This window comes from Mustela lutreola, chromosome 4, assembly GCF_030435805.1.
Source record: "Mustela lutreola isolate mMusLut2 chromosome 4, mMusLut2.pri, whole genome shotgun sequence".
Classification (NCBI taxonomy): domain Eukaryota; kingdom Metazoa; phylum Chordata; class Mammalia; order Carnivora; family Mustelidae; genus Mustela; species Mustela lutreola.
Genome location: NC_081293.1, coordinates 23,729,906 through 23,749,157, shown reverse-complemented (window position 1 = coordinate 23,749,157; position 19,252 = coordinate 23,729,906). Strand labels below are relative to the sequence as shown.

The following is a 19,252-nucleotide window of genomic DNA, read 5'->3' as shown; positions in this document are numbered from 1 at the left end:
TTCCCCAGCCAACTTGTGAAGGGGTTGGGTCAGATGTTCATCCCTAAGGACCCTTGGATGACTAAGACTTTATAATTCTGTTTGTCTTTTTCCATGCCCTGTAGACTCCCAACTAGAGTTGGAACCAATAACAGTGGTCATAGTTCAGGTTCAAATACATAATTGCCCACATCGTAGATGCTTAGATCTTGAGACAAATTGGGTCATAATTGAAGCTCTCTGGATACATCTTCTCTGCAGATTTCTCTTTTCTTCCTTCCTCCAACTGTGCTTTCAGTTTTATATATTTCATAGGGTTTCTGCCTTTTGTGCAGGCAGACTATAATGAGCTGGTACTAAGAGGACCCCCATGCCCATATCTCAGTGCCAAACTGTGCAGTCAAATGATTTCTAATGAATCATGAAACACTTAAAACGGTGTATGAGCCTTGCTAAAAGTATAGTGCTGAAACTGTGTTATTATATTAGTAGCAACTGCCTAAGTTGGACTGGCCTTGACACCTACTTGCTGTATAATTCTTCTTGGGGGAGTTAATTAACTTCTTTGAGCTTTAGTTTCCCTTTCTATAAAATGGGAATAATAAATGAAGGAAGGTAGTCTATACAAAGTAGTTAATAAATTAGAAGTGTTCAATAAATTACCACTATTATTAGTATTTCTAATTATTATTGTTGTTATTTGATTGTCTTTCCTAGGGTACCTACTGTTCATAGTCTTGTAGAGATCATGGGGATATAAATGCATTTGGCATACTATCTGCCCACAAATTTCTCAGGCATCCAGCAAAGGACATAAAGTAAATTATCATAATTAGGTACTAATATATAAAACTATTAACAGTTGGTTAAAATTATTTACATCTTCACTTATATAAAACACTATATATGCCACATATTTAAACCTCAGATCTCCATTAGGTACTGTTATTATCCTCATTCAGGAAACTGAAGTCTAATTAATCCATGTAAGGAACTTTCTTTAGGTTTGGGATTGGCACTCACATCTTGCTCTCTATCATGCCAATATCTTTGTGTTTGATTACTTCATCCTACTGGCTCTCAGACAATAAATATATGGCAAGTACTTACAATGTGGAAGGTACGGTGTATGTAAGTTGCAAACTTCCAAGAGTTTAAAATCTAGCAAGGAGGATAAGACACTTAAGTATATAGTATATGTATTTTGATCCCTATTGGAAGTACTAAGGCTAATATGCAAAATACAGAAAAAAAAATGCTATCAGAATTCAGAGGAAAGAGATGATTTGTTTTTCTTCCTAAGGAAAGGATTGCAGAAAGAGGGAAGATCAGGGAGAACATAAGAGAAAAGCTAGCATTTGAGAGGCACCTGGGTGGCTCAATTGGTTAAGCATCTGTCTTCAGCTCAGATCATGATCTCAGAGTTTGGAGATCAAGTCCTGCATGGTGCTTCTTGATCAGCAGGGAGTCTCCTGTTTCCCTTGCTTTACACACACACACACACACACACACACACACACATACACACTCTCTCTCTCCCTCTCTGACAAATAAATAAATATAATCTTTTTTTTAAAGTTAGCGTTTGAGTTAAAAGTAAAAAGAATAATCCATCGAGAAGATAAAACAGTCTCAAAACCTGTATGCTGTTGTGATTACATAATGCAAAAAAAAAAAAAAAAAAACCATAAAAAAACTCAAAGAGAAATGGAAGATTTGTAATCTCACAGGGAAATATTTTAAAAATTTCACATGGAAACCAATAGACCAAGCAGTCAAAAGTTGGTATGATTTTGATAAATAATACTACTAGCAAGCTTTATTTAAAAGACCTGTATATGACCCTCCACTCAACAAATAGAGAATATGTATTTTTTAAACCAACACTTAATTTTTTTTAACTGACCACACACTGGGCCACATGGAAATTCTGGACTAATTCCAAAGAACTGATATAATTGAGATTATGTTCTCTCTAAATGTTATAATACTCCATAGTGTATATGGACCACATCTTCCTTATCCATTCATCCGTTGAAGAACCAAGATGCCCTTCAACAGACGAATGGATAAGGAAGATGTGGTCCATATACACTATGGAGTATTATGCTTCCATCAGAAAGGATGAATACCCAACTTTTGTACAACATGGATGGGACTGGAAGAGATTATGCTGAGTGAAATAAGTCAAGCAGAGAGAGTCTATTATCATATGGTTTCACTTATTTGTGGAGCATAACAAATAGCATGGAGGACAAGGGGTGTTAGAGAGGAGAAGGGAGTTGAGGTAAATTGGAAGGGGAGGTGAATCATGAGAGACTATGGACTCTGTAAAACAATCTGAGGGGTTTGAAGTGGCAGGGGGTGGGAGGTTGGGGTACCAGGTGGTGGGTATTAGAGAGGGTACAGATTGCATGGAGCACTGGGTGTGGTGAAAAAATAATGAATACTGTTTTTCTGAAAATAAATTAATTAAAAAAAATTTTTAAACAAAACGATAAGGAAAATAAAGTGAAAAAAAACCTCATATGTTTGGAAACAAAATTCTGGGTTATTTAGGATTACTTTTATTTTTTAAAGAGGAAGTCAGAATGGCTGCTATGAAATATTTAAATTTGAAAAGCTCTTCCTCACCGTCTTCCACCCTAACCCATTATTTCCCATCACCATGCTCATTATTTGACTTGAGACTTGTAGAATGAGTAGGATTTGGACAAGATAAGGTGTGGGAACAGCGTCCCAAGTGGAGGAAAAGCAGGCACTAGGAAATCCTGCTACTTTTGGTGAAACAAATGGAATTCTCTTTGAGCACAAGTAGCTTTGGAGAGTAGCAGGAGGCAATACTGCAGAGGTGTCTGGAGGCTATTGCAGCGTGGCTTTTGAATCAAATCCAATGGTCTTAGCATGATATTCATGACTATGTCTTATGAGAGTTCGAGGACAAGAGTAAGTACCTTGGGAGTTTTCTGCATAGAGGTTGAACTTGCCAAAATGAAAGGATGGCCATGGTTAAGTGTAGGAACTATGAAAAAGAAGGCTTAAGTTACAACATTCAGAGATGGGAAAAGGATGAGGTGGTTAGAAGTACATTTAGAGAAGTAAGAGGAAGACAAAGAGAACATGGTGTCACTGAAGCAGAGGGGTAGAGAAACTGAGGAAAATCCTCTGCCTTTGTAGGAGAAGGTCACCATCTGCTCACACAGGAAGTCAAAATGTAGAAGGACAGATCACTTAGCCTTGCAATATCTAAGGAATGCTTCTAAGAGGAGGTAGCATTTAGAATGAGCTTGGGACAGGCAGAGAGTGGAGGAGTGAAGAGCATGGCAAAAACAAGGTGTTGAATTAGGTTTCTAGCCTGATGACTGAGAACTCAGTTGAGTCAGCCACAGGGAGAGGAAAGTCAGGAAGGAACTAGCCTTGTTCTCTTTCTTAAGATTTTCTTCAGGCAGATAGAAGTGGGGGAAGTTGGTGATTAGAAGAGTTTGAAATTCAAGTGCAGGAGTCTCTGAGGAAAATAAAGGAAAGGGCAGGGTGGTTCTAGGGCAGGTGGAGAGCAACACAGTATTGTCCTAGTTGAGTTCCATCAAATATTCTCTCAAAAATTAGTCCTTGGTAAAGTACAAATCTGATTCTCTAAGCACCATTTGTTCTTTCTTTTGCACCTATCTAGTGGTTTTCTAGTAATACATCCTTGTTCTTTTCCTCTCTGAAGGACTGTGATCAACCACTCTCTCTTAGAAACTTGTGTTGGCTTTCACAACTATGTATGAAGGTTGGTATAATTGGAGGTGGGGAGAAAGAACTACACAGGAGAGAATCAGGTGACCCAGAATTGCTTTCCTATAAAGACAAAAACATCTTTACAGGGCCTGCTCTTCTAATTACATTTAGTGTGGCGTTGTTTCTACCTAAATTATAGCAATTATATACCAAGATCCCCTTTGAAATCATTTAATTAATGAGTAGCTAACCCTTCGTGTGTATGGAATTCTAATGAAGGTTTTTTTTTTTAATTTTTGTAAACCACTTCCCTCCCTCAGATTAATCACTCACCTCCCCAAAAATCTCACTCAAGTCTGGATTGTGGATTAGACAGAGTATATTAGTTAGGGCTCCAGAAAATCATAGTTGTTTGTGGAAATCCACTCACAGTCCAGGATAACAAAGACAGAAAAATCACTGCTGTTTCTCTCTTAAGAAGGAGAGAAATATGTTTTTGTCTTTCTAAGCCTCAAAGGACATGCAGCTCAACCATGTTCTTTGGCCCAGAAATAGGGGCAGTTAAAGCTATTACCCCAATTTTGGAAGAAGTGAATGACTTTGATAGATTAATTTTATCCATTAATCAACCCAGAACTATTTAATGAGCATCTGTTATATGGAAGAAGTGCCAGCGGGGACAAAGATGAATGACTCTAGTAGATAAATCCTTTGTGTATGGGGTCACCAGGAGATAGATGACTTAGACACCTGGAGTTAGATATAGGGAGTGAAAGAAAAGAGAAGAAAAAAAAACTCTTGGAAATTATCTTGATAGGACAATATTCCACCTAGATCGTTCATCCCATCCCTTGGAGTGTATGTGTCACTGATTAAAGTCATCTTCCGTAAGGAAGCTGAAGGCTTGAGAGATGAAGTGATTTGCTCAAGGTCACCAAGCTAATTTAGTGGCAGACCAGAACTAAGGAAAGATGTCTTCTATTTCTTTGCCTCATAATCTTGCCACCATGACCATCTATATGCTAGAAGTCAAGTAATCGCATAAGAGCATAGGAGGACACTGTCTGACCCAGAGTCACATTTGTAGTATAGACAGCTGTCACCAGAGGCGTTTAAAAAAGAAAGAGGTGGTCTCTTGGGTTTATACAGCCCAAGAAAGTGAATCTGAAGTGGAGCCAAGATCTCTCATGAAAAATCCAGGTGGCAAGGTAAAAAGAAAAAAAAAAACAGAAGTAATAAATTTTAATTGATTTTTCCTTAAAATCCATATAGTGAGAAAATGGCTTAGAGAATTCATTAATTTTATTCTGGGGTTGGGAACAACCTCTTCAAGGGAACTAAAGGGATGGCTACCTGTTTCCAGACAGTCATTTGTATTTATGTAGGAGGTATCTACTTTCTCCTAGGCTCTGTATCAAATATCACACATGCGCCCACGCACGCGCGCACACACACACACATTCACACACACACACACACACACACCACAAAGCCCTGCATTTGAGGTTAACACATACCTTGAAAAAAGGATATTGAGCCCAAACCTATCAAAAGCTCTTGATGAGCAGGGCCTTGGTTATGAGTGTGGGGGAGTTCCAGCAATATGCTGGTGATGGTAATGAACATTTGTTGTCCATTGGAATTTTCAAGATTTCCCATACATTATCTCAAATGATAGGATTTTGTTATGTTAGTGAAAATACACTTCAAGTTAAGATGGGGGTCTAGGAATGCATTTCCATAGAAGAGGCTGAAAATAGTTTATCTCAGTAATTGCAAGGAAGTGGAACTATGGAAGATAGTGGATTGGGGCATACTGGAAATTACCTTTTTTTGCCAAAGACTTGAGAATGAAACCACACTCTCAAATTCCTTGTTCCTCAATAAACAATTACCATTCTTTGTCAAGCATCTACCATTGAAAGGCCATATGGCATACAAAGAAGTAAAGGAGCATTGCCAGCCTTAAGGAGCTTTCTAATTGGTTGAAATAAACTAGACCAAAGATAGAATTAAATTCTAGGTAAGTGTTCTAGAGGTGTGTTTCTTAAGGTTGGTCCTGGGACCAGCATGGGCATCACCCAGGGAGTTTTTAGAAAGGCAAATAATCAGGCACTCGAAACATACAAGTCTGTGTATGAGATGATCTGTATTTAACAAGCCCTCTAGGTGATTCCCATGCAGACAGTGGAGAACCTCTGGTAGAGACATATTAGGACTATTTGAGCTTCTGAGGAAAGAGCTGTTGTTGCTGGAACAGTCACAGAAAACTTTCTGAAAGAAGTAGCATCTGATTTGGGAATTATATTATCCTTTTAGAGATATTCCATGTCTTTTGTTCCTCCACCCTGCCTCTCTTGGGTTTTGTATTAAACTGATGTATAAACCACAGTACTCCCCCAAAGCATACCATGAATGAGAGGAGTATGCTGTGGCTACTTTATTGGCAATGAGCTTTGTAACTTTAGAGAAACATTTCCAATGGGCAAGAAACTATTATTTGGGAAATTCTTTTATTATTAATCAGAAGTAGTCTGGGCTTTCTCTATCCCTAATCCACCTTGTAGGTGCTTATCAACCCAAAATGAGGACATAGTGATGGTCACCTTGGTTTCTCTGCTGGGTTCTCACTTTGACAAATCCTATTGTGAATGTTAACATCTGTTCTAAGAGTAGTTATGAAAAGGGACAAGAAATGCTTGAATTTAAATTAATCCTTATTTTTTTTTTAATTTTTTTATTTTTATCCTTATTTTTATCTCCTGCTAAGTTTGCTGCATTTCTGTCTTTCCTTGGTTTCCATGGGTTCTAATCAGAAGAGCTGTGAATGAATGTGTGTTGGGCAGAATTAGGGAAGCCAGATAAATGCAAAAGAGAGACTGTGTATCATTTGCCTGTCTCCTGCAGGAGAGGACCCATGATGAACATTTTTCTTCCCAGAATTGATCATGGATGGAGAGATGGGGAGTACATTAATGTCTGAAAGTTGCCAAGGGGTTTTAGCAGGTCTTCCTGACCATACTTGGGGTCCAATGCAAAAATGAGCAAAGCTCATAATCCTAACACTAGATATTTAAATGGCATGTGAAAGTGATCACATGGAGGAGCAGATGAGCACTCACCCAAGTAAAAATATTAGCGTATCAATTTACAATTTGGGGAAAGGCCTGGGAAACACCATGTAAGGACATCCGGGATAGACGCCAAAGAGATCTAGATGAAAGGATGTGCCTGACAAGACTGCAGGAGAGAAGAGACTAGATTACACATGTCCTAACTGGGCCCCCATTTTTGTGTTCAGTTCTGAAATGAGCTCTCTGAGCGCAGAAACAGAGTTGGGAAGACCAACATCATGGACATCCATAGAGGGTCTGGGTCAGTGAGGCTGGGCCCCTGAAGGACACTTGCATTCTGCTCAGTAGCAGCCCTGGGAAATAGATAAGCCTGAGTTTGAGGTTCTGTGTTTATTCAGTCTTGAGCATTCCTTTCCTCTGTGGGAAATTTTGTCCATTTGAAAGCTCTCTCACTTTTTGTAAATGTTTGCAACTTTCCATTTTGTTAGTTTTTTATATTTAAGCGATCTCCCCAGGGTGCCCCCTTGTTGGTCTTCCTTCCCCTGCCCCTTCCTGTGTCATCTCCTGGTTAACTGACCAGTGTTTTCACACCACTCCATAGCTAGGTAGATAAAAAGTGGTCTTGGATCATATCACCATCTGTACGAACTTCCTGTGGCTGCTGTAACAAATCACCACAAATTAGGTAGCTGAACAACTAGAAATTAATTTTCTACCAGTTCTGAAGGCCAGAGTCCAAGATCGAAGTGGCAGTAAGGCAGCACTGCCTCTAGAGGGAAGGGAAGAGGTCCTCTGCTTCATCCATCTTTTGGGGGTTCCAGGTGTTCCTCGGCTTGTGGTCACAGAACTCCAGTCTTCGCTTCTTCTTCGCATGGCCTCCTTCTCTCTGTGTGTCACCTTCTTTGTATCACTTACAAGGATGCTTATCCTTAGGGCCCACCTTGATAATCTAGGATGATTTCATCTCAAGATCTTTAACTTATGTCTGCAAAGGTCCAGATGAGGTCACAATCACAGTTTACAGGGAATAGAACATGCTCATGTCCCTTGGAAGAGCCACTCTGCAATCCAGTACTCTCTTTTCAGTGGTCCTTAAGCTTAAGGAACTATGAACTCCTTTGAAAATCTGATAAAATAGATGTAATTTCTCCATAATAAGTACATATGGGCCAATAAATGCTTATTTTTATTTAAGATTTCAGAAGATTGAATGGTAACATCCAAAACTAACTACCATTTTTTTTTTTTGCGATCTAGTTAATATAAAATCAACCTGGATATTGCCTGTTTCATTCTTGGTAATATACAAAATGTAGTAATTAATGCATTCTAAGATCATCTTAAATATTTATGGTTTCTCTGAATTATTTACTTATATTAATCACATTATGTATGAAAAACCTTAAGCTGCCACATTATCATTATTATTATTGTTGTTGTTATTATTTTTTATTATTATTATTATTTAACCTGAGTTGCATCAAACATTATTGTTTCCTTTATTCAATACTTATGTAGTTGCCAGAGGGAGGACCTGACATCTCTCTCTGTGACTCCACATGTTATTCAATTCAGCCTCTCTCTTCAGTCTGTCAAGATCTTTCTGTGTCCTGATTCTGCCATGAAGCATATTGACTGTTTCTTCTAGCTTTGTGTCATCAGAAAATATGATTTCCAATGATGACCATTATTTTCATGTCTTCAAGTCATTAATAAAAATGACGAACAGGAAAGAGCAGACAGCAGAATCTTGTAGCTGACTACTCACGCCTTCCCTCCTGGTTGATTGTAATGCTTTAATTAGGTACCGTTCAGCCACATAATTTTACTGGCACCTGGCTCATATTTTTTTTCATCTTTTCTTTAAGACTATTACGGCAAACCATGTCAGATGCCTTGCTGATATCTAGGTAAATCATGTGCCTCATATTTCCTTCTTCTGTCTGCCTAGTAATCCTTTCATAGAAAGGAACAGGATTAATTGGACATGATGTATTTTGTGATCCATGAAATTTAACTGTAAACTATTTGGAGTAGGTGAAAGTGTTTGGCTTGGCATCACTAATATTCTTCTACTCAGAGTATACCAACCAGGGAAGACTTACTAGAGGAGGAGGCATTTGGATGTGGGAGGATGGGCTGGATAAAGACAGAAGAAGACATTCATCCAAGTCTCCTTCCCGTTTTTTTTTTTTTTGTTTGTTTGTTTGTTTGTTTCTTCTGATGATCTTTCAATAAAATAACTCTCTCTTCAAACAAGTAGAAATTTTTAAGGTATAACTGCTTTGTTAGAGACTTAAAAGGCATTGACTCCTGTCATCTTCATGAAATGAATTGAGACTCACAGGTGAAAGTACTTCAGTGGTGACCTGGCATGGATGTATTGGATTTGGAGACCACTGGATACAGCACGAATGAAGAACAGAGAGAACCCAGGGAGGGGGTGCTTACATTCACTCTGCTTCACATGATATTGGCCACAAAACCCATGATACTCTAGCCCCATGGCCTCTGCTACTCAGTGCTGAGCTAAGATTCTTATAAAGACCATGTGTTTTTGGTTTTGTTCTTTTAGAATAGTTGGCACACAGTTTGCGCTAGTTTCAGGTGTATGACATAGTGATTCAGCGTCCCCATATGGTACGCTACCATCTGTCACTATGCTACATGATTATGGTATCCTCGACTGTATTTCCTCTGCTGTGCCTTTTATCCCCATGACTTATTCACCTCAAAGCCTGTTTAATCTTTTAGACAAAACTCTGAAAAATTGTATTTAACTTCTAAACTGATAAAACATTAAAGGCATTTCCCAAGGTGTAATGTAAGCTAAACGATCCTATTTATTTGTCCATTTCACAATTTTAGTCCACTCTTACCCCTCCCAAAGTGACTGAGCTCATCCTTCAGATAGCAACAGGGGCTGTCCCTTGAGGAGAGTTAGTCTCTTAGGTGTCACTGTAGGAACATCTGGCTGTGGGGAGAAGAGAATCCAGGACTGAGAGTGTGATTAAGATTTGCTCACATGGAAGCCGTCCAATGCCCTGAAAGGCTCCTGTTGGTTCAGATTCCCAGAGTGATTGGTCTCCCCTTCATAGCACTATGATAGATGTCTTGTGCCGTAATTATAAGACGTGCCACCCGAGTGGAATACAGATGATCAGTCTTTTTTCTATTTTTCTAGAAACAATTGATCATTCATATGTACAGGGCTATCAACTTCTGGGCTTTGAAAAGGGCAGTATTGATCGTCTAAGTCACACAGATGGTATGCTTCTTTACCATACATAAATATGAGATCCTTTCACGAGGCTACTATGATTTTCCAGGGAAGGGGGAAGGAGTGATATTCATGTGAATTAAGCATTGGGGATTTTAACTAAAACACACTTAGATCTAGTCAGAATTTTGGAACTGGTATCCATGCTTGAGATTAGCTAACTCACCCCCCTCCAACGTACATATGTACAATTTACTTTGCAAATGAAAACTTGAGTCCCTGTTAGTAGACATAGTAGATAAAACACCTGTGCTTGCATTAAGGAGAAAAAAAAAAGGCTACATGTCAAATTATGCACAATGGTTCTATCTGGGTAGAAAATTTTGAGCTATTGGGTGAATTTTTTCCTTCATATCTTTCTATGTTTTCCTTCATATTTTTCTGTGCTTCTTATAAAGCACATATATTACTTTTGCAATTGAACAAATGGCCAGTTTTAAACTCTCTGTGAATACCATGTCATTTGGCTAGAGTTATAAAATGGTGCGCTTTGTCCTCAGTGACCCTCAAAGACCTCGTTTTGGAAGAACCTGTTGAATCCAGACTGCAATACAATTCTCTCTCCCTCTAGTCTTTGTGCATTAGTGACTGACTAGGAGGCTCTCTCTGCTTGTCTCTCCCATGCCTCCCCTAAACACTTAGAGTTTTTGGCCACTTCAGCCTCCGTTCTGAATGGCAGTTGGTGAAAGTGGACTACAAATCTATCTTCAGCCGGCGGTGCACTAAGGAGGACTATCAGACCTGGCACCTGCTCAATCAGGTACACCAGAGGGCAGGGGCACACTGGCTTCTAGGGGGAAGAGCTACTACAAGCCCTGTTTGGTCATTTCTGGGCCTTCCTATTCGGAGGTGGAAAGTAGCGAGCCATCCAAAGATAATAGTAGATTTGGGGGGAAGGGTTGGAGTCCACATATCCAGGTCCAGCATAGACAGATGGTATTTCAGGACCCCTTTTCACCCTTGGATCCCCATCGACCCATTGTAGTCACCAAATCACCTAGGAGTGAGGTGACAATGATAAGCTGGGGCTTTAGCTCTATCTGTGGAGAAATAAGCCCGGACAGCCGGGAGACCTTCTAGTAGTTTCACCATCTCATCTTTCAGTGGAGACGGTGAGAACATCTGTTAGGCCAGCCCCTGTAAGAGTCCCTGAAGCACTGGAAACAAGACCACAGAGAAAGGGTGAGGGATGGAAGTGAGTAGCTCTAGGAGTAGCAGATATTTGTAGCTATGCAACATAAGCAGAATCCTACATTCTCAGAACAATTAGGTTCATGTAATTTGTACCAACTTCTCCTCTTTTTGCACTTGCTTAGAAATAAGGACTTGGGCATGGTTGTTTATCAGAGAGAGGGAACTTTTGGGACCAGCTTTAATTTTACTCTGAAGATGGTGTAAAAACTATGCTGGAAGTAGGTTCTTTTCCACTAGAATTTATGCTGAGGTCATTTAGGTAATTTGGAGATCTGTGAGGATGGCTTAGAACCTTTGCATTCTCTCTGAAGGTGGAAAAGAAACAAGAGGAAGTAGCATCATTGGCTAGGTCGGGTGAAGGGTAGTGATGGGACAGCTCCATGGTCTTCCTCTTGTGTGGTAGTAAAAGACTGGCCCCTTTGCCCTTGAGACTCCTAAATGGTTACTGGGAAAGAGATTGCTACACGGTGTAACTAAAAGAGAATTAAAAGGCTAATGTTTCTTATAGAGAAGCTGGTTTATGTCATCTCCTTTGTGTTTTCCTGCCTCTCTCACTATGGACTTTCTTTCCAAGGGGGAGCCCTGTGTCATGGGAGAAAGGAAAATATTCAAGAAACGCAAGCCAGGAGCTCAGTGTGCCCTGGGCCGAGATTCCTCAGGGACGGTGGTCTCAGAACCCTGTGTCTGTGCCGACTGGGACTTTGAATGGTGAGTCTCTTGGCGTCTCATTGTCAGTTTCAGCCAGACATTAACTTGTTGCGGGATGGAGATGAGGATGGAGGTTTGGGAGAAAGTCATGACCCAAAGGTGAGAGGTGTGTTTGCCGGCCTGTGGGTCTGATGGCTCCAGTTCCTGGGTCAGACAAGAAGTCCACATCCCTGGAAGGAAGACAGAAGGAGACATTTTCACAGGGATGCTCACTGTTCTATAAGAGCAGCATGTCCAAGGGATCCTTCTCATTTTCAGTTAGCAGCTCTGGGAAAGTACCAGAGAGGTTGGGTGGGGCACTGACAGAGTTCTGAGGGCTGCCGCAGACAGCTACCTCCAGACACATTAGCTCAAACAGTGATTTTTCCACAGGAACACTCTCTCTTTTCATCATTTTCCCCTCTAATGACAACCATAAAGACCAACTAAATCGCACGTACTAACCAAAGATTCACAAATTTCCAAATTTACCTCCAGCTCTGACCTCACTGACCTCTAGGATGGAGACATGTGTGTTCATGTTCGTACTCAGTCACCATGTCCCCTGGAATTTGCTAGTAGAGATTTCAGACTCGGTGTGGCCCAGGGCGAGATCTTCCTGAACCTTTACTATTGGGAGCAGTTTTTCAGCTCTTGTTTGGACCGGTTTCCCAAACTCTATAAAACACGCAGTTGATAAAATCAAGATCCCAGGAGAGCTTGATTTTTCCCTTACCCTCAGGTTTAGGCCATCTGCAAGTCCTTGTGAGTCTTTATGTCTAGAACACATTCATTCATTCATTCATTCGTATTTATTTATTTACTTGTGAGAGAGAGTGTGGGCAGGGGCAAGGGGTAGAAGGGACATGGAAAAGGAGAGAGAATCTCCAGTAGGCACCCTGCTGAGCGTGGAGCCCAAGGTGGGGCTTGATCCCACAGTCCTGAGGTCATGACCTGAGCCAAAACCAAGAGTCAGACATTTAACTGACTGAGCCCCCCCGCCCCCAAGGCATCCCTCCAGAACATATTTTAACCCAAAGCTCCTCTGGCCATATCTACCGCAACCTGGACACTGCAGCAGTCTGTGGTCTCTGTTTCCACCCTCATTGCCCTAAAACCTCTCCTCCTCACAGCAACCAAAATTAGACTGTAGAAACCCAAATCAGATATTATCACTCCTACACTTAAAACATTCCAGTGGCTTCCACTCTTGCTTAAAATATCATGCCATCTTCCTTCCTTGCCTTGCTCCACTCTAGCTGATGTGGCCTGCTATCATTGTGCCTTAATTTCTTACCATTCTCCCCTCATTCACCATTTTGCAGCCACATTACCATCTTCTTTCTGTATCTTAATTAATCCAGGCTCATTGCTAGCAGAGACGACAGCAACTGTAAGGAATTCTTCCAGATCTCAGCAAGACTGGTGCCGCTGGATAGCTCACATCTCAACAAAAATATCAGCTTCAGAAATGCTTTTTTTAAAAATTTATAAATTATTTTTATTAACATATAATGTATTATTTGGCCCAGGGGTAAAGGTCTGTGAATCATCAGGCTTCCACACTTCCCAGCACTCACCATTTTCAGAAATGCTGTCTGAGACCACCTGGTCTCACCTACACCCTGTCACTCTGACACCTCCCCCGATTTCATGGTCTCCGTGGTAATCATCATGTGGAATGATCATGCTTCCTGATTGCTTTATTATCACCTGCCTTCCCCTGACAGAATGCATGTGCCATGAGGGCGGGGACTCTCGACTCACCCATAGTAGATGAAATAGTTGCACCATGTTCCTAAATGTTGCTCCTTTTAGGAGAGTCAACAAATGTCCCAAGTCTGGGCATGGGTGATCCCCTTGGTGATCCCACTCTGATCCCAGCTGGGTGAATTCCTCCTCTACATCATAGTCAGAAGTTTAAATTCAATCTGGATATTTCCATAAACAGTTCCAGGTTAAAAGACAAAGCTAAGGGCTTAGGCATCAGTATATAAACAGAGAAGGGCAGTGACAGAGTTGCATTTGGGCTTTTCTGGTGCTGAACGGCAGAAGTAAATCCAGATGGGTGCAGAACAGCTACTCCTACCCAGCAACCTCATCCAGCCTGTTTCTGAAGCTTGCTTTGTGCTGGAAGCCATCCGTGGTTCCCCACTTTCTACCAGGGTCATAACTGGTCACTGCGAGCCAGCTAGAAGACTGTGGCTGCTCCCTAGCCACACTTAATCCCTGAACTCATGCCTTCGAAAGCTTGACCTCACTGAGAATCATTCCAATGGGATACGCTAAATGGAATTGAATTTGAATGTCAGCGTCCTATCTGTGACACTTCTGACCCTTTGGAGACAGAGGATGTTTTCACACTTGGGAAGACTAATTTTCAATTATTAACCACAATCCAGCAAAATTGTCATAGCAATATACACAGTAGGTTCCTGCTAATTATGCTGCATGACATATGGATGTCAGCTTGAATATTCAGAATATGAGTTTCAGTCTTCCTTGTGTCCTTTCTGTCCCTGTGCCTCCTGGAGGCACACTGTCTTCACATGCCTAGCTACGTTTTCTCCTGTGTCTCTCTGAGCTGTAATAGATTCTCACCTGCTGTTGGGAAACCCCAGAATGGAGAAAGAAGAATTGTAACATATTTTTTTTTTTTTTCAGGAGTTCCATTAGCATTTACTAGTCTGGAAAAAAAAAAAAAAATCCCAGCTCTGATATTCACAGTTTTTGACCTTGGGAAATTTTCTTAATCTCTATGATTTCGCCTTCTTGGCTGTAAAGTACAAATACAGATCTTGTATCCTACTGGTTGCTAGGGATCTCACTGGTTGCTAGGGAGGAGTCAGTGAATTAATCTACATCATTAATGTAGGTAAGGGGTCCCTCCTAGTGGTGTAAACATCCATATGGTAGCTGTTGTTGCTGCTGTTGTTAATCTTGTATCCCAGAGTTAAGTGGTCCCCATGGTATTTTTACCAAGTAAACCAGAGCTTATAGATCCAAATGAGTCCTGTCTACAAAGTAGTACCTTTGGGTGTCATCTATTCACTCATTATTGGCGGCATTGCTTAAAATATTTTTGAGTTCTTCCTTGGGAACTGCTATCAGAATGCATCTGTGAGGAGTGCCTGGTGGCTCACTTGGTTAAGCATCCGCCTTTGGCTCAGGTCATGGTCCCAGGGTCCTGGGATCAAGCCCCACCTTGGGTTCCTTGCTCATCAGGGAGTCTGCTTCTCCTTCTCCATCTGCTGTTCCCCCTGCTTGTGCGCTCTCTATCTCTCTCTGTGTCAAATAAATAAAATCTTTTGTTTAAAAAAAGAATGCATCTGTGAGTGAAGTAGGAAAAAATAAAGAGGCTTTGCAAGGTACTCTTTGATTCTCATACTTGTATTGGTAGAGGTACCAACTGGACCCAACACTCTGGAATATCAACATTGCTACTATGGCATTTTAATGAGAAGAAAAAGAGCATCTGGAATGAAAGTTACTTGGCTAAGATCACCTAACAGAGAAATCTGGAGTTTGAATGCAAGTCTAGCTAATCCTATGTTCTCTCCCATATATCATACTATTTCTTAAGAAATCAAACAAGTCTTTGTTATTAGAGTCACCTATGTTTCAGAGGAAACAGTTCCCAAAGTTTAGTTATTCTAAAGTTAAAATTCATCCTCAAATGACTTAGGTTAACTGCTGTTGATACAAGTTAATCTGGAATGTCCTGTTAACTTTAACACAATCTCAGATAAAGTAGTTTTGACCATTGGTACTGAAATTCTAATAGGCATATGGTGTTCAAGAAGACTTTATAGAATTTTGAGGGGAGGTGGTATTTGAAGTATTATGTGGTAGGTAGTCTTTCTACTGTCAATTGTATCTCATGAATGTAGAAGAGAATATGGAGGTTCCTAAAGAAATTTTTAAAATAGAATTACCGGGGCACCTGGGTGGCTCAGTGGGTTAAAGCCTCTGCCTTTGGCTCAGGTCATGGCCCCAGAGTCCTGGGATCGAGGCCCGCATAGGGCTCTCTGCTCAGCGGGGAGCCTGCTTCCCCCTCTCTCTCTGCCTGCCACTCTGCCTGCCTGTGATCTTCGTCTGTCAGATAAATAAAGTCTTAAAAAAAATAGAATTACTATATGATGCAATAATTTCACTACTGGATATATAACTGAAGAAAACAGATAGAAACACTAATTGAAAAAAAAAATATATATATATATATATATATACACACACCCCTATGTTTATTACAGCATTATTTACAATAGCCAAATTATAGAAGCAGCTGAGATATGGCCATCAATAGCTGAATGGATAGAGAAGATAGAGGATATATATGGGATATGGGATATATCTAGACCTATATATCTCTGTCTATATAGATAGATAAAGGATATCTATATTTATAACAGACTATTACTCAGCCATAAAAAAGAATAAAATCTTGCCAGTTACAACATGGATGGACCTAGAAAGTATAATGCTAAGTGAAATAAGTCAGTCAGAAGAAGACAGATACCATGTGATTTCACTCATATGTGTAATCTAAGAAACAAAACAATGAACAAACAAGAAAAAAAAAAAAAAAGGCAAAAGGACTCCTAAAAATAGAAAAAAACTGGTGATTGCCAGAGGGGAGGTTGGTGGGGGGATGAGTGAAATAGATGATGGGGATTAAGAGTACACTTATCTTGTTGAGCTCTGAGAAGTATATACAATTGAATCATTATATTGTGTACCTGAAACTAATAGAACACTGTGTTAGTTTTACTTGAATAATAATAACAAAAAAGAACCACTTGAGTTGAAGGTAGGATAAACAAACATACAAGACTTGAGGCTGGGTTAGTGGTCAGAATCTGCGAGTAAGAGCAAAAAATAATCATGTGACTTAAAGAATATTTTTGCACTACTTTTGAGTATGGAAGAGACAGTTTCATTTCTGAAGTTTCTGTTGTCTTTCTATAGTGGTTTTTATAGACAATAGAACTGAATATTTGAGATTGTTTTGTTTTTAAGTGAACGTCAATAAGTATAGGTATTGATTTAATAATACAGTTTTTCCATCAAATATCGTTTGTTTGTCTCCAGTGTCCTTGCTGGAAATCGGTGCCTAGCAACAATCTCATAGCCTTGTGTCCTTTTCAGTGGTCCTTCCTACTAGAAAGTATTATTAGCTAAAGAATCTGAAAAAGCCTGGCTCAGTTAGTGTAAGTAATTATGACGCACAATCTACCTACTTGTTTGCCTAAGCCAAATCAGGTCATGTTCCTTTGATTGGTTCAGGCAACTTTTAGGTGTCAGGGACAGCAGGGAGAGGGAGTAACCTACTTTAATCAGATGGATGGAGGTAGGAGGAGAGGATGAGAAGGATGGAGTAAATGTCTTCATTTTGGTGGAAAAGTTCAAGAGTATAGCCTGGGATCCAGAAAGGGAGGATATCTTTCTTTTTTTGAAGATGGAAGTTGTATAGATTCTCAAAAGCCTTTATTTGTAGGATAACATGCACTCTTCTACCCAGAGTGCATGTCAGAAATAAGCATGACTTTTGCATGAATAGTGATGTTTCTGGTCAGCAGCTTCATGCTTATTCTAGAGTGCCACTTCCATTGTGGCTCTGGTGAAGAGCCAGGGATAAATCTGCCCTGAGAATTAAGTTTGTCAAGGACTAGCGGGTAGTCAGAAAAAGGAGTTTAAGGGTCCTGCTCTGAAGTCATATGAAGCTCCTAGAAAGGAGCTGCCTTCTGAGAGAGGCAAATACCTTTCTTCAGCAAGAACCAGGTTGAACCAGAAATTATGCCTAGTCATTCCTTTTTCTTATTCATCCAACCACTCACTCAGCAGTAACTCTTGCTCAATACCTACTATGCACCAAGTCCTTTAGATGGATTATCTTACTTAATCTTCTCAACCAGCCTCGGGAAGGAGAATCTGTTATGGTAGGCCTTTTATAGATAAAGACTTGGAGACACAGAGAGGTTAAGTAACTCCTTCAAAATCGTAATATTCTGACCCCAAGAGTCCTAAGTCTTGGTGTTTCCTTCCATGGGCAGTATGGTTCCAGATCCACATAGTGAGTTTATCCTGTGGTAATGCAGAAGAGAGGGGGAAGAGATAAGGGAATGCTATTGTCCATAAGTGCAGATGTGTCTGAAATCCATCCAACAGCAAGTATTCTGCATATAGAGCCCAATTATATGTTTTTTCTGTAGACGAGTATTGTAGAAAAGGCAAAGATGAACCAGAATTTTGAACTCAAAGAAAACATAACAGCTAATAATGATATAACTAGGTACTAAATTCTATAATCCAGGCCAATCCTGTCTAATGTAGTAGTCACCAGTCACATGTAGTTATTTGCATTAAAATGAAATAAAATTAAACATTCCATTCTTCAGTTGCACTAACCACATTTGGTATTTAGTGCTCACATGTGGCTAGTGGCTACCATACTGGATAGCATAGATGTAGAAGAGGTGGTTCTTTCAGACAGCACTGGTCCTACCTGTTAGTGCCAAAGATGATGCAAGCAAAGAGTGTTGAAGACTGGAGTAATGGTGGAAGCCTTCCTGTAGCAGGTTATGTGTAGACTTGCTGTCAAGTATAAGGAATAAGGGCAGCACCTCAGAAAATGCAGATGTATGAGACTGTTGAGTAGAGGAATGAGTTGAGGGTTGAGTTGTTGATGAGTAGATGGATGGGGAAAGATGGCCAGCATGGGGTTTGATAAGGAGAAATATCTGAGGGGTGTTTGTTGGGTTATTCAAACAGTTTCTGAAATAGTATGGATGTAATCATCTTTCTCTATGCCTGTATTAGGCTTATGCCCTAGTGAAATGCTGATGGTGTTCATTATTATTCCATTGTTTGTGCTGATGTTTTTTTGGGGGTTGCTCCAGTTTGTTGAGTGTTCACTCTGCACCTGCCAAAAATTTCTATCTGTCCAATCCCAAACCAGCAGGCGATCCTGTCTCCCAAAATGAGACAGAAACAGCCGAGGATGACTATTCCTGGAATCTCAACTGCCAAATGGGAGAATGGAGGAACTGGGGGTCAGTGAAGCAGTAATAGGGCTGCGCATGGTCTGAGAGTAGGACAGCCCCAGGAGGTGGGCCAGAAGAAACCATGACTTCTGGGCGGCCTCAAAGAGTCTCAGAATGTCTTTCCCAGGGACCACGTCCTCCTTTATTAAGTGGGTGCTCCATGAGTGTGTACAAATGTTTTTCGAGGGTTGGGAGTCTCCATTATCACCTCCATGTGCCATTGTCAGCGGTGTACAATCTTGAACATATCACCTGTCTTTTGCTTCTCCCTTCCA

The 19,252-nt window shown here is 40.4% G+C and overlaps 1 protein-coding gene across 1 annotated transcript in view; it reads left to right on the top strand.

Annotated features, from left to right (window-relative positions):
* SORCS3 (sortilin related VPS10 domain containing receptor 3) overlaps positions 1-19,252 on the top strand; it is a 590,518-nt gene that overhangs the window by 525,615 nt on the left and 45,651 nt on the right. Inside the window, exons 15-16 of the mRNA XM_059173261.1 lie at positions 10,696-10,813; positions 11,822-11,955. Of these exons, the coding sequence (XP_059029244.1) occupies positions 10,696-10,813; positions 11,822-11,955 (252 nt within the window). The remainder of the gene's footprint in view (positions 1-10,695; positions 10,814-11,821; positions 11,956-19,252) is intronic.